At 57.0% G+C, this 15517-nt stretch overlaps 1 protein-coding gene across 2 annotated transcripts in view; it reads left to right on the top strand.

The window, feature by feature from the left end:
- LOC101398080 (caspase recruitment domain-containing protein 19) overlaps positions 1–14114 on the top strand; it is a 35413-nt gene extending 21299 nt beyond the window's left edge. Inside the window, exons 1-6 of one of the 2 annotated variants that reach the window (XM_004442733.3) lie at positions 1343–1462; positions 9618–9760; positions 11167–11320; positions 12906–12965; positions 13166–13237; positions 13847–14114. In XM_004442733.3, the coding sequence (XP_004442790.1) occupies positions 1456–1462; positions 9618–9760; positions 11167–11320; positions 12906–12965; positions 13166–13237; positions 13847–13962 (552 nt within the window). In that variant the 5' untranslated portion in view covers positions 1343–1455 and the 3' untranslated portion in view covers positions 13963–14114. Of the gene's footprint in view, positions 1–1342; positions 1463–9617; positions 9761–11166; positions 11321–12905; positions 12966–13165; positions 13238–13846 lie in introns of those variants that run through there. The other variant, XM_087444813.1, reaches the window with a different exon arrangement.
- Positions 14115–15517: the final 1403 nt, after the last annotated feature.

Genomic DNA, 15517 nt, shown 5'->3' with positions numbered 1-15517 from the left:
GTCGCCCATTTTACAGATTGGAACACTGGGGTTCAGGCAAGCGAAACCACCTCCTAGTTAGGTTCACAGCGGCAGACGGGGTCCCGGAGAGGGAAGTGCTGCACCCCGGTCACACGTTGACTACGACTTCTCCCCTGTTTTGGGGAACGTCACTGTCCCGGCCCTGGCCCCTTTGGCCAATCCCTCTGGGCTACTGGACGCCCACTGGCCTTTTGCCGCAGGCCTGGCCTTGAACCCTCCACGGCCTGACCTCCTGCGTGTCCCTGGGTAAGTCACTTCCTCTCTCAGAGCCTCAGTTTCCTCCTGGGCGGGGGGCGGGGTGGCCTGGGGCGGAACAGCGAACTGTCCGGGGCAACTCGCGGTTACCTGGCCCCCAGCCGGCCGCCAGACGGGGTCAAGACGGGGCGTGGCCAAGAAGGACGCGGCGTGACCAGAGAGGGGCGTGGCCAAAGAGGAAGGCGCGCGGTGGCCATTGCGGAGACTGAGTCGGAGCTGGGGGCGGGGCGTGGGTAAGGGGCGGGGCTCGGGGCTGCGGCGGCGACGCAGCTGAACCCGGAGGGGCGCGACTCGAGGGGGACAGGGTTTAGAGCTCTGGCGGTGACGAAGTCCAGGCGGCGGCGGCGGCACTCAGTGGGGGCGGCGCTAGGGCCTCGGCGGCGCCGTAGCCGTCGCCGGAGGAGGCGGGGCTCAGTGAGGGGCGGGGTTTAGGGCACTCGCGGCCGCGCGGCGGACGCCGGGGGTGGGGCCTGGTGGGAAGGGGCGAGGTTTAAGGCCTCGCGGCGACAGCGCTGACGCCGGGGGCGGGGCCTGTGCGGAAGGAGCGGGCTCTGCGGGGGCGGGGCTTAGGGCCTCGCGGCGACAGCGCTGACGCCGGGGGCGGGGCCTGTGCGGAAGGAGCGGGCTCTGCGGGGGCGGGGCTTAGGGCCTCGCGGGGACGTGGCGGAGGCCGGGGGCGGGGCCTGTGCGGAAGGAGCGGGCTCCGCGGGGGCGGGGCTTAGGGCCTCGCGGGGACGCGGCGGAGGCCGGGGGCGGGGCCTGTGCGGAAGGAGCGGGCTCCGCGGGGGCGGGGCTTAGGGCCTCGCGGGGACGCGGCCGAGGCCGGGGGACGGGCCTGTGCGGAAGGAGCGGGCTCCGCGGGGGCGGGGCTTAGGACCTCGCGGGGACGAGGCCGGGGGCGGGGCCTGTGCGGAAGGAGCGGGCTCCGGGGGGGCGGGGCTTAGGACCTCGCGGGGACGAGGCCGGGGGAGGGGCCTGTGCGGAAGGAGCGGGCTCCGCGGGGGCGGGGCTTAGGACCTCGCGGGGACGCGGCCGAGGCCGGGGGCGGGGCCTCCGGGAAGGGGCGGGCAAAGCCGGCGGGTGGCGGACACCTGGCCGGCGGGCGGCGGGTAGACAGACGGACGGGCGGACGGCGGTAGGACGGGCCGGGGCCGGCCTTGCGCGTGCCGTGCCGCCGCCATGACAGGTGAGCGCGGGCCGGCCGGGTGGTGCCTGCTGTCCCTGGACGTGCGCGCGGCCCGGTGGCCCCCCAGGGCCCGGCTGCTCCGACATCCCCCGGGGCCACTCCTCGCCAGCGCCCTGGTGACCTTGCCCGTGACCGCCTCCCTTGTCGGTGGGACGACGGCGGAGTGGGGGCCGCGCGGTGGGTGGGGGCCGCTGTCCGGCCCCGGAGGGTCCTGGGGGGCTGTGGTCAGTCCCCGGAGTGTCTTGGGGTGCTGTGGTCCGGCCCCGGAAGGGCTTGGGGAGCGGTGGTCAGTCCCCGGAGGGTCCTGAGGGGCCGTGGTCGCGCCCCGGAAGGTCTTGGGGGGCGGTGGTCAGTCCCTGCAGGGTCCTGGGGGGCGGGCGCCACTAGCGTCAGTGGGTGGGGAGGTGCTGGGGTGGGCGTGCAGCCCGACAGGCTGGGAGGTGAAAGTAACAGCGGGCCAGCAGTACTTTGCCGGCCTGCTGTGCTCCTGGTGGGAGATGCAGACGCTACATCCTCACAGCCCTTTGACGATGGGGCCCGTGTGCGGCATCCCTGGGACTCTGTGGTCCCTCCGCGGCTGCACTGTTGCCCAGGGATAGGCCCGGAGAATCACGGACCCAGACTGGGGTCCCCAAGGCTTTGTGCTCTACGCTGGGTGGCCCCAGCCCCTCCAGCTTCTTTTCCCAGGATGGAGTCCCCAGCCCAGCCCTCCCCCAGGGCCTCTCTGTACTGGGGACCTGGCCATCACCCTCCTGACCCCAGCCGAGCAAGGCGACCCTGCTCTGTGGACTTTCCTCAGTTGGAGAAGCCCCATGAGAGCGATGGGCATGTGTCGGACCAGACCCCATAACAGCATGGGCAGGGCGTGTGGGGGCTCCCAGAAACCACACCTTATTCTTGAGGGCCCCACTCTTCTGCCTGGTGGGGCAGAAGTCACCTAGGGGTGGCCCAGGGGGTCAAGGAGACCCCAGAAGTCCCTGTTGTCTCTCCCCAGCACTTGCTGGAGGGGCAGCCTGGGTCCTGCACACACAGGATTTCATGGGTTGGAACCTGGTGACTTCTGGGACACCAGTGTTCCAGCTTGGACCAGAAGAGACCCAGTTGCCACCTGCTCCCCTGTCATCTCTTTGAACCCTTTGAATTTGGGGCTGCCGTTTCTGAGCACCTACTGTGTGCCTGGCCCTGTGTCGGGCACAGCCCATCCAGAATCGCCATAGGGGGGCACGTGGAATGTGATCTCTGTGTGTGGATGAGGAAACAAAGGTCCAGCAGCAGAACCCAGAGTAGACCTGTGTCCTGCCCGGCCCCCTGATCCCCCTTCCTCCTGCTGTCCCTGTGTGCTGGGACTCTGGAGACCCTCCCCCCACAGCCTTTCATTTTTGGGATGCAGAACCGAGGCCCAGAGAGTGCAGGCCTCGGGGGCGTCAAATGGGCAGCCCTGCAAGGCTGCCTCCCGGCATTCTGGCTCCCTGGCCCTGGGCACCAACGGGGGCCTGCCTTGTGCTGGTTCTGGGGCCTCCAGGGTGAGCACGTGTGGGACGTGATGCAACTTGAAGACTGGAATGGTGTCCACACAGGGCCAGCGCTGGCCAAGTGTCACTGCAACTGTGACTTGCTGCAGAACCAGCCCCTGCCTTGTGGTGTGCTGAGGAGTGAGCCGTCTCAGCTCCATGCCAAGGCTGGGGCAGATGCTGGGACAGCAGGGGAGGTTGAGGCCCAAGCATCTGGACTGTGGTGGAGCGGGGGCCAGGAGAACTCAGGAAGGCCTCTTGAGGGGAGGACAGTGAGCTGAGCACGAGTTAGACGGGTGAAAACCACAGGGACAGGTGTTCTTGGCCCGGGCGGGGGTCCCTGGGAGTCCAGTGCAGCCCCAATGGCTCAGGGACCCGGGGGGCCGGGTGAGGGCAGATGGGCCAGCTCCCAGAGGGCCTCGAGTGCCAGGCCTGGGTACCAGGTTGAGGGTCTGTGGTCCAGCTGGGCAAGAAGGTGGGGCTTGGCAAAGGGAGCTGGCAAAGCCTGGTGAGTCTGGGGCCAGGGCATTCCTCCTCCTTTATCCTGTAAAAACTGTCTAGGACTGTTCATCAGGACCTGTGACCAAAGTGGTTTCCTTTCTTGTGCTTTTTTGTGCCTCCAGTGGCCATCTGGGTGTGGTTGCAGACACAGCTCACAGTGAGCACAGGAAGCACAGGGCGCGGCAGAGCCCAGAGCCTTGGCCCCGGGCGGTGCTGCTGTGCCGCTGCACCCGTGACTCATGGCTCAAGGCAGCAGAGGCCCCGCCAGGCTTGTGGCCGGCAGGGCAGAGGAGCTGCTACAGGGTGCTGGCCACCATCCACTGACAGCCCTTGCCCTTGGGCCTTGGACTTAGGTCCATGCGCTCCAGAACTCTTTAGTGAGCGCCTACTGTGTGCCAGTCCTGTGCACAGGTACACGCGCTGGGGAGGCAGTGCTGGACAGGACGGCCTCTGGCCTGCCCTTGTGGGCCTGGCCAGGAGCAGACATGATGCAGCTAAGTGCACAGTTAATTCGTGTGTCAGTTAGAGGGGCAGAAAGTCTAGATGTCAAGAGGTCGCCCCAACACTGTGCCTGGGTCCCGACCTCGATTTGTCACTCCCTAGCTGGCTGAGGTCTTGGGCAGATACTTATGCCTCAGTTTCCCCATCTGAAAATGGGACTAGCGGTTATGCTTGCGTTGCAGAGCTGCTGGAAGGATGAAGATTTTCTTTGTGCCTAGAGCCCACAGATTGCCCAGCTGTGCGGCACAGTCCGGGAACTGTGGCCAGTGTTCTTAACTGTAGTCAGAGAGGCTGCAGGCACTGAAGCCAGGTGGCCAGGAGGGTCCCTGTGGCCGTGGCCGATCACTCCCTTGGCGTTTCTGTGCACGTCCTTTTTACTGTGGTGGGGCTGCTGATGAGTCCATGTTCCAGATAGACCTTCAGGGGCTGGGAGAATTCGGAAGTTGGAAATTCATATTCTGGGGAGAAAGACCAGCTAGGAGGAGCTGGCAATGGGGAGAGAGATGAGGAGTCATACGGTCTGTGGACAAGTTGGCCCCACAGAGGAAATCGGGGAGGAGGCCCCACTGGTTCCAACACAATGACCCCATTTTAAAAAATCAACTTTATTGGGGTGTAATTTACTTACAAGCAAATGCACTCATTTTTAGTGAATAATTCGGTAAGTTTTGACAAATGTATATACCCATGGACCTACCACCCCAGGCCAATCAAGACAGAACATTTCTATCACTCCAGAAAGTTCTTCGCGCTTCTTTCTAGGTAACCCCGCCTGACCCACGGATTCATCTGCTTTCTGTGACCCCCATTTGTTCTTTATAATTCAACAATTGAATTTCCAAATAGTATTTCTTTTTAGTTAGTAGAGGTTACTTTCAGAGCTGTTTCTTTTACAGAAAATTGAGCAGGTAGCGGAGATGGTCCCCACCCCCGCCCCTGTTTCCCCTGTTGTTAACATCTTGCACTGGTGTGGTGTCTTTGTTATAATTGATGAGCCACTACAGATACGTTATTACTAGCTGAAGTCCATAGTTTACATTGTGGTTCACTCCTCGTGTTGTACTTTCTGAGTTTTGGAAGATGCATGAGGTCCTGTATCCACCATTACAGTATCATACAGAGTGGTTTCACTGCCCTAAGTCCTCTGTGCTCCACCTGTTCATCCTTCCCTCTTCCCTAACCCCTGGCAACCACTGATCCTTCTACTGTGTCCGTAGTTTCGCATTTTCCGGAGTGTTGTATTGTTGGAATCATACATGTGTAACCTTTTTGAATTGGCTTCTTTTACTCTTGGCAATATTCATTTAAGTTTCTCCCATGTGTTTTCAGTGACTTCATAGGTCTTTTCTTTTTATCACTGAATTATATTTCACTGTATAGCTGAGCCACAGTTTAATTATCCATTCACTTTGTGTGTGTGGTAAAATATACAGAACATAAAATTTACCATTTTAACCATTTCAGTGGCATTAAATACATTCATAATGTTGTGAAACCATCACCACTATCCATTTTCAGAACTTTTTCATCCTCCCAAAGAGAAAAATCTGTGCCTATTAAACAATAACTCCCCTTTCTCCCCTACTTCCAGTTCCTGGTAATCACTAGTCTACTTTCTGTCTCTAGAATGTGCCTATTCTAGATATTTCTCGTAAGTGGAATCATACAATATTATCCTTTTGTGTTTGAGTTATTTCACTGAGCATAACGTTTTCAAGGTTCATCCACATATTTGAATATTTCATTCCTTTTTATGGCTATATGGTATTCCGTTTGATGTATATACCATGTTTTGTTTATCCATTCATCTGTCAATGGACAGCTGAATTATAAGGTTAGGGTTATTTCTGCCTTTTGACTATTGTGACTAATGCTGCAGTGAAAATGGGTGTGCAAGTATCTGTTTGAGTGAGTCCCTGCTTTCAATTCTTTTGGGTCTGTACCCAGAAGTGGAATTGCTGGGCCATGTAGTAACTCTCTGTTCACCTTTCTGCAGGGCGGCTGTACTGTTTTCCACAGGGGCTGCACCATTTTACTTGCCCACCAGCAGTGCGTGAGAGTTCCAATGTCTCTACATCCTCATTGTCCATGTACATATCACACTAATGAGTAGGAAGTGGTATCTCATTGTGTTTTGATTTTCGTTTCCCTGATGACTAGTGATGTTGAGCATCTTTTCATGTGCTTCGTAGTCATTTGTATATCTTCTTTGGAGAAATGCCTATTCAAGTCCTTTGCTCATTTTTGAATTAGGTTATTTGTGGGTTTTTTGTTGTTGAGGTACAGGAGTTCTTTATATATTCTGGATATTAATCCCTTATCAGATATATGATTTGCAAATATTTTCTCCCATTATATGGGCTGTCTTTTCACTCTCTCTTTTTCTTTTTTCCCTGTTCAAAATAGAGTTTAGTTATGGAATAAAGAACTCCTACAACTCAACAACAACAAAAACTCCACAAAATAGGGTTTATTTTTTCTACTATGCCATTGGTCTATATGTCTGTCCTTATGCTAGTACCACACTGCTTTGATTACTGTAGCTTTGTAGTAAGTTTTGAAATCAGAAAGTGTGAGTCTGCCAACTTTGTTCTTCTCTTTCAGGATTGTTTTTGCTATGCAAGTCCCGTGAAATTCCATGTGAAGTTTAGGATGAGTTTTTCTGTTTCTGCAAAAAAACGCCGTTGGGGTGGGGTTTGGATAGGGGTTATCTTGAATTTGTACATCACTTTGGGTAGTATTGTCATCTTCACAATATTAACTCTTTCAATTCATGAACATGGGATGTCTTTCCATTTATTTGTGTCTTCTTTAATTTATTTCAGCACTGTTTTGTAGTTTTCAGTATACATTTATTCGTAAATATTTATTCCTAAATATTTTATTCTTTTTGATGTTATTGTAGAATGGAATTGTTTTCTTATTTCCTTTTTGGATTGTTCATGTTTAGTATATAGAAATGCAACTGATTTTTGTGTGTTGACTTGGTATCCTGCTACTTTGCTGAATTTGCTCTAATGGTTTTTTTTTTTTTAATCTTAAGCATTTTCTTATATATAAGATCATGTCATCTGCAAACAGATAATTTTACTTCTTTCTTTCCAATTTGGATATCTTTTATTTCCTTTTTTTGCCTAATTTATCTGTCTAGAACTTACAGTACTATGTTGAATAGAAGTGGTGAGCGTGGGCATCCTTGTCTTGTTTCTGATCTTTGGAGAAAAGATTTTAGTCTTTCATTGAGTATGATGTTTGCTGTGGGCTTTTCATATATCACCTATATCATGTTGAGGAAGTTTCCTTCTATTCCTGATTTTTGATTTTTTTTTTAATCAAGAAAGGATGTTGACTTTTTTCAGATGCTTTTTCTGTATCACTTGAGATAATTGTTTGTTTTTCCCCCCTTTGTTCTGTAGATGTCTGTTGGGTATCATTGGTTTATGGGGCTGTTCACATCCTCTGTTTCCTTATTGATCTTCTGTCTATTACTGAAAGTGGGATATTGAAGTCTCTAGCTATTATTGTAAAGCTGTCTGTTTCTCCCTTCAGTTTTGCCAATGTTTGCTTCATATATTTTGGGGCTGTGATATTTGGTGCATATGTGTTTGTTGTGTCTTCTTGGTGAATTGACTCTTTTATTAATATATAATGTACTTCATTGTCTCTTTAACAGTTTTTGACTTAATGTCTATTTTTTGTCATATTAGTATAGCCACCTAAGCTCTCTTTTGGTTACTGTTTCCGTGGAATATCTTTTTCCATTCTTTCACTTTCAACCTATTTGTGTCTTTAGATCTAAAGTGAGTCTTTTTTTTGCTAAGGAAGATTCGCCCTGAGCTAACACCTGTCACCAATCTTCCTCTATTGTTTTTTGTATGTGGGTTGCATGGCCACCACTAAGTGGTGTAGGTCCGCCCCCGGGAACTGAACCGGGCTGCCAGAGCAGAGCGCCCATAAAGTGAGTCTTTTGAAGACAGCATATAGTTGAGTCATATTTTTTAAATCCTGAGAGGAAAAAACTTCTGTTTCTCCTCTACTCTTACACACAACACTCATACTTCTGACACTTCTGGTCACCAAATGTGTGGTCCCCCCACCAAGCAATTCTGCAGGTTTCTGGGAGACACCAACTGGGTGTCCTACAGTTTAACTCTGTCTGGCACCGTCTGCCCAGAGACAGCGTTAGGCGCACCTGTTAAGGGCTCGGTGCCACAAGACTGCTCCCAGTTCAGATGCCAGCCACAGGCTCAGGTTGTCACCTGAGCTAACCCAGCTTCTGAACGACCCAAGACCCGCCCCCCCAGGTTTGGTCATTTGCTGAAATGGCTCACAGAACTCAGGGAAACACTTTACTTGCTATTGCCGATTTGTTACAAAGGATATTTCAGAGCAAACAGATGAACATCCAGCTGGAAGAGATGCATAGGGCAAGGCATGCAGGAAGGGGCGCAGAGCTTCCATGCCCTCCCAGAACCTTCATGTGTTCACTAAGCCAGGAGTGCTCCAAACCTTGTCCTTTTGGGTTTTTACGGAGGCTTCATTACGTAGGTGTGACTGGTTAAATCATCAGCCATTGGTGATTGATTTAACTTCCAGCCCCTCTCCCCTCCCGGGAGGTTGGGGAGTGGGGGGATGCAGAGGGCTGAAGTTTCTACCCCTCCAATCACGTGGTTGGTTCCCCTGGCAACCAGCTCTCACCCTGTGGTTATTTAGGGGCTTTCCAGAAATCACCTCATTAACACACCCTCAGATGAAGTTGAAAGGGGCTTGTTATAAGTAACAAAAGACACTCTTTCCCCTGGCTCTTATCACTTAGGAAATTCCAAGGGTTTTAGGAGCTGTGCTCCAGGAAGTGGGATGAAGACCAAATATATGTTTCTTATAAATCACAGTATCACAGGTCCATTCTGCCAACCCATGTCTTCTGATTGGAGAGTTGAATCCGTTTATATTTAACTACTGATGAGGAATCACTTGTTCTGCCTCTGTGCTGTTTGTTTTCTGTGTGTCTGGTAGCTTTTTTATCCTTCATTTCTTCCAGTACTGCCTGCTTTTGTGTTTAGTTGATTTTTGTAGTAAGACATTTTGATTTTCTTTTGTGTATATTCTGTGGACGTTTTCTTTGTGGTTAGCGTGAGGATTACACATAACATCCTAAAGTTATAACCATCTAATTTGAAATGATACCAACTTCACTCCAATCACATACAAAAACCTCCTCCTGTACGGTCCTGCCTGCCCCCTGCCCTTCCCCAGGCCTGGGCACTTCCAGAGGGCCCTGCGGGGACCCGTGGACGGTGGACACTCGGCCGCTCTGAGTGTACTTTCTGCAGTAAGCTCTCAGGTGTGGGAGAGAGGGGCCAGAGGCTGCACTCTGCTTTTCAGCACTCTGGACCATTCTCGCCGCACCCGCCCACCCCATTGTCTGGCCAGGGGTCTGCAGGATGTGGGGGCTCCGGGCTGTGTGGGAGGCCCATGCGGGCTGGGACGGCACTGGTTGTCCAGGGGTTTACAGCGAGTGCGCCTCCCGCGGGGAGCGTCGCTGGGAGGCTCTGCGCCGAGGCTGTCATGGTGTGTGGGACTGGCCGCCCCCTTCAGGCCGCTCTGGCTCATGCCCTCTGCACTCTCTGCTCCTGCTGCAGAGCAGACCTACTGCGACCGCCTGGTCCAGGACACGCCCTTCCTGACGGCCCGTGGACGCCTGAGTGAGCAGCAGGTGGACAGGATCATCCTCCAGCTGAACCGCTACTGCCCCCAGATCCTCAGCAACAAGGACGCGGAAAAGGTGCCGAGGGGAGGACCTGAGGCTGCTCCCCCATCCCTTCCTCTCTGGGCTGGGAGAAAGCAGGAGGCAGGGCAGCTCGGAGCTGAAAACCTGTCTCCTCGGGGTGACCTTGGGTCCAGAACATCAGCTCTCTGAGCCTCGGTCTCTTCATATGTCATCAGGAGATACTGGGGGATCACAGGAGACAACATGTGACAACACGCCGCAGACCTGGGAGGGGGGCGGGGGAGGGCCAAGGAGGAAGAGGGGCAGGGGTACCGGCCAGGCCCCACCCCGGTGCCACAGGGCTCTTCACTCTGCATCTTCTGGAGGTTCAAAGTGCAAATGTTGTGGGTGCGATCTGGCCCATCCTGTTGGGGACACTGGGTGAGGTTGCCCCACCCACTCTCTGGCTCCCCTGTGGGGTGGAGGGTGGGTGCCCGAGGGAGCCACCTCGGGGGCTCTCTGGGGGCTGCAGCCTTCTCCCTTGGTGCAGGGTGACGGTGCCCCATGCAGGGCTGTCCAGAGGGTTGGGGCCTCTCCTGAGGGCAGATGAGGCCGGTGCCCGATAGACCCGGGGCCCGCGTGCACCCTGCTCCTGGCTCCGACTCTTCTTAAGTTATGAAAGTAGCACAGGAACTTAAAAAGGGGGCTCAAATTTATATCTTGTTGTAATTAAAAGTCTAATACACATTCATTGTAAACAATTTTAGAAAGTTTCACACGTGTCTACAAGAAAAAGGAAACTCCTCTGCACACACCGCGCGATTGCTCTCTTCACAGGTACGCGTGGCCCCGGCGCTCACTGTCTGCTTTGCAGTTTCTGCACTTCTGTGGTTCAACTCGGGTTCCACGTAGAATGGTATGCCGCCACCAGGTGGCAGCACGGGGCCACGCTTCCAGGTCTTGGGGGGACAACACCAAGTGCCCTGTCCACTGACCTTTAGAACCACACATTTCTCTGTCAAACACGTCAAAAGAACCAGACTTATTCTCCTTAACCCTCGATTTATTTCTTAAACACTTGAATCACAATCCTGTAGACCGTAAACTACAAGCAGTTATCACGCTGTCACCTCACTGATTCCCTGTAACGACCCTGCCGTGTGGGTTTATTATTCCCCTTTTACAGATGAGGAAACTGAGTCTGAGGGGTGAAGCGACTTGCCGAAGTCACACAGCAAGCCAAGTTCCCACACTTAGGATAATGTCACTGTCCTCTTTCTTGGTGACCTGTCCTGGCCTCCACGGGGAGTGGGAGGATTGGTGGCTGTGCTGTGACTGTGGCTCAGTCACTACCTCCCCAGGGGTGTTCTGAGCAGCGGGGGGCATCACCCCACGAGGAAGCTGGAGCCCCACCTGCCCCACGGCCGCCTTTGGCCTGGCCCCTCCGGCCTGACCTTCCCTTTCGCCCCTTCTGCCCCCAGTTCCGGAACCCCAAGGTGTCCCTTCGCGTGCGGCTCTGCGACCTACTGGGCCACCTGCAGCGGAGCAGCGAGCGGGACTGCCAGGAGTTCTACCGCGCCCTGTACATCCACGCCGAGCCGCTGCATCGCTGCCTGCCCAGCCGGCACGCCCTGCGTAAGTGCGCGTCCCGTCCTCAGGCCTTGGCGCCTCCCGCTCTGCCCCTCGCCAGAGACCACCTCTGGCCGGGTCTCGTGTGGCCCCCCGAGAGAGTAGAGTATTTTGGGCAACACAGGTGTCTCTCTCCCTGTCTCTCTCTCTCTGGCTCTCTGTCCCTGTCTCTCTCTGTCCCTGTCTCTCTGTCTCTCTTTCTCCTTGTCTCTGTCTCTCTCTGTCCCTGTCTCTCTCTGTCTCTCTCTCCCCCTGTCTCTCTCTGTCCCTGTCTCTCTCTCTCCCTGTCTCTCCCTGTCTCTCTCTCTCCCTGTCTCTCTCTGTCTCTCTCTCCCCTGTCTCTCTCTGTCTCTCTCTCTCCCTGTCTCTCCCTGTCTGTCTCTGTCTCTGTCTTTCTCCCTGTCTCTCTCTGTCCCTCTCTCTCTCTGTCTCTCTCTCTCTCCCTGTCTCTCCCTGTCTCTTTCTGTCCCTGTCTCTCTCTGTCTCTCTCTCTCTCCCTGTCTCTCTCTGTGTCTCTCTGTCCCTGTCTCTCCCTCTCCCCCTGGCTCTCTGTCTCTTGTGCCAGTCTTTACACAGAAGGCACATCACGTCCATGTGGCTCTGCCCCTTCCCTCTGTGGCTAGTGCACACTTGGGCTTCCTTGCACTTCTGGTCCTCACGGCTCAGGCTGTGGGTTGTGCCAGCCCTGAGTGAACTGACCCCATGGCCAGTGCTGAGGTTGTGTCCACACCTCGCCCAGCGTGGGTGTGTCTATAGGGCAGTCTCAGGCATGGATGGCTGGTCCAGGGCATGTGCGTTTGGTTTAGTGGGTCCTGCCCTTGGGCCCAGGAGGCACATGAGCCCTGCAGGATCCTCTGAGCTGCTGGGATGGGGAGGGGGAGGCGCAGAGAGGGTGGCGGCTCAGTCCTGAGGTCTCTGTGCCCCGGTCCCCAGGAGGAGTGGCTGCTGACCCTCAATCCTCAGACGAGAGGCCGGAGACCCCAAGGGACAAGGGACAGGGTGGCTGACCCCAGGCCACTCAGCCAGACCCAAGGCCGGTGTCTCTGACACCGAGGACAGGCCGGCAGGACTGGGCCCTGAGCTCTGGCACGGGGTGGTCCTCTCACGCCAGCCGTCAGGGCCCCACAGCCCTGCTGGGAGTCAGGCCCCTTCCGGGCCCCAGGTGCCCTCTGGGCTGAGCAGCAGGTGGCTGTTTGGGGGGCCCTGGGGAGGTCTAGGGAGAGGGGCCCCTGCCCTCGCGTGGACATTTTCAGACTGTGGACAGGCGGGTGTAGGCGATGCCTTTGGTGCCTCGTGGCTGCCAGGGATCGATGGTCCCCCACCCCCTGGCCCTCAAGGTCCCAGGAAGTAGACAAAAGGCGAAGACCCGAAACTGCAGGTCTGCAAGTCTGGTCACAGGTCCCCTCCCCGATGCTGGCGCTGACTCCTCCGCTGCAGCCCTGTGGAGGGCTCAGTGCCGCACAGCCTGGTCCAGCCCAGCCTGGGAGCCCGGGTGGTCCTGGGGGGTCTCCGCAGCCCTTGGTTCCTGCAGGCAGGCGCCCCCTTTCCTCTCTGGCCGCCGACTAACCGCGCTCTGTGATTTTGTTTCCAGACGACTCAGATTGCACAGAGCTAGACTCGGGCGCTGCGAGCCGCGAGCTCAGTGACAGGGGTAACCGCCTCCCACGTCCTCCACCCCCATCCCCCCACCCAGGGCTCCGTCTCCGTCGCCGGGGCTTCTCCACTCCAAATCGGGCTCTGTTCCTGGCTTCCTGCTGGACAGACCCCCCGGGGTGCTCGCTGGGGGAGTCCCCGCTGGGCTGACCCTCCCCACTACAGCTCGGGCAGCCGCTCATGCGCGTGTCTCCCCAGGACCTGTGGCCTTCCTGGCCTGCCTCGGCCTGGCTGCAGGGCTGGCGCTCCTCGTCTACTGCTGCCCTTCAGGTGGGTGCGCTGCAGGCCACACACTAGTCCTTTTGAGACCCTGGGGGAGGGGGGACTCAGCCCGGGCCTGCCCGGCCCTGCCCCCAGCCCCCAGCCCCCCGCACGTCGGGGCTCGCTGCCCATAGGGCCCTGCAGGAAGGCACCAGGTCCCCTGGTCTCTCTGTACCTCACCTGCACAGTAGGATGGTGGCGGGGCCCCCCTTGCAGGACACGGGAGAAGTAGAGGGTGAGGGGCCGGAGCGATCAGGCCCAGCCCCCAGTGGCTGCCGCCCCCAGGGGTCAGAGCATGACAGCCCCTCACAGGAGGAGGGGCACAGCTGGGGCTCTGGGGTTAGAAGACCCTGCCCTGCATGAGGCCTGGAGCAGGGCACCCCCGCAGTCTAGGGTCACCCCACTGGACGGGAGACCCCGTCCAAGGCCCCTCCTTGCGGCCCAGCATGGTGGTCTTGCTGTCCCTTTCCTGCCGTGCTGAGCTTGTGGAGGCCGTGGGAGCCAGTGCTGGGCAGGCCCGCGTGGTGGGGGGACCCCTGGCCCTCAGGTGTGGGGCCGGCGACCGTGAGGCCGAGAGGAAGCAGCTCGGCGCAGGTCCTGAGACCGCTCGTCCTGCAGGCCCCAAGGTGCTGCCGGGAGCCCGGCGCGTCCTGGGCTTCTCCCCGGTCATCGTGGACAGACACGTCAGCCGCTTCCTGCTGGCCTTCCTCACTGACGACCTGGGGGGGCTCTGACGGACCCCAGGCGCACCCACCGCCCACCAAAGAGCCCCCGCCAGGGGCCCACTGTTTTCTAAACACTCATTTTTTACCATTTATCACTTCTGAAGAAGCACTTCACCTTCGCCTCACAAAGGTGCTCGACGATATTAAATGTTTGAGCCTCACCCCTTCTCTCAGGAGTGTTTCTGGATGATTCCAACACTGACCCTGAGGCTCTGATGTCCCGTGTCCAGCCTGGGGCCCAGGTGCTGCTCAGGCCGCCCTCCCCTGCCGCCCCCCCGTGCCCACCCCCAGACGTCCCCCACCTCACTGTCCCCCAGACGTTCCCCACTTCACTGTCCCCCAGACGTCCCCCACCTCTGTCCACGGCCCCTCCCGCTGCTTCCCTCCAGAGCTCCCCCCTCCTCACCTCGCGCCCTGCCCGTCGCCTCTCCCTCCCTAGCCCGCAGCGCCGTGGGGATCCCTGGGCCCTGCGATGCCCCAGTGTCGGGGGGGGGGGTTCACTCCGTTTCTCCAGCAGCCCCGGAAGGTGGGGGACAAGTGGGGGCTGCCTGCATGATTTCCTGATGAGGAAACAGGCCGAAAGGGGAGGTCACCCAGGAAAGAGGGACCTGGCATGTGACCTCATTCCTTTCTTGTGACGCCTCCTAAGGAGACCCCCCTGCCCACCCTGGCTCCCTTGGCCACATTCAGTTAGCAGAGCCGACACCTCGGTCCTGGCCCGGCCCGGCCCCGCAGACCTGGGCTGGGCTCCGGGTCTGGGGTGGGTTTGATAGACACAAGTGTAGTGAGTACCGTCAGAGCCTGGAAACGAGCACAGTCCTGTCCCGGATCCCGGACAGAGAGAGGTGGAGACAGAACAAAACAGTCCACAGAACCTTCTAGAACTTTTAGAGATGAAAATGTCATTGTGCCATCCAAGGTCCTGGGCTCTGGCTCCTCGTTTCCTCCCCTGGCAGTCTAGGGTTTGGCTGCTTTGGGCCCCTCATCCTCGTCTTGGGAGTACGGGCCACAGTGCCCCCTCAACCTGCCAGCCTCACGGTCAGGATCCCATGTGGAAGCGTCCCTCGTGGACGTGAGAGGGTGAGCACACAGTCCAAGAGGGCCTGGTGCTCTGACCTTGACGCCCACGGTCAGACCCCTGGGGGCCCTGTGAGCCGGCCAGTCCTGGCGCTGGGCCATGGATGCCCACGGCCCTCCTGCAGGCTACGACCACGCGGCACCGTCCTCTCTTTGGGACTCTGTCACCACCTTATGACAGAGAAGAATCTGAGGCTCAGAGCCCAGGACCATCCGGCCGCCGAGAGTGGGGTTCCACCTGCCCTTCCCATGGGCGCCTGTGCTCACACACGCACTCACACACGTGCACACGTGTACACACATGCACACACACGAGGGACTGGCCCCCGATGGGTCCCTCTCCACATCGCCTCCCTCTGTCAACTCCTTCCCTTTAGCCTCTTTTTGGGGAAACAGAAGCATATTTTTCAACCCGAGGGTCACGTCATCATGAGTTTGCATTTTCCACGGGGGTTTCCGGAGGTGCCAGAGCAGGCCGACTCCAGGA

This window comes from Ceratotherium simum, chromosome 20 (assembly GCF_057802395.1).
Source record: "Ceratotherium simum simum isolate JZ-2026a chromosome 20, ASM5780239v1, whole genome shotgun sequence".
Classification (NCBI taxonomy): Eukaryota; Metazoa; Chordata; class Mammalia; order Perissodactyla; family Rhinocerotidae; genus Ceratotherium; species Ceratotherium simum.
This window is presented reverse-complemented; position numbering and strand designations above follow the sequence as displayed.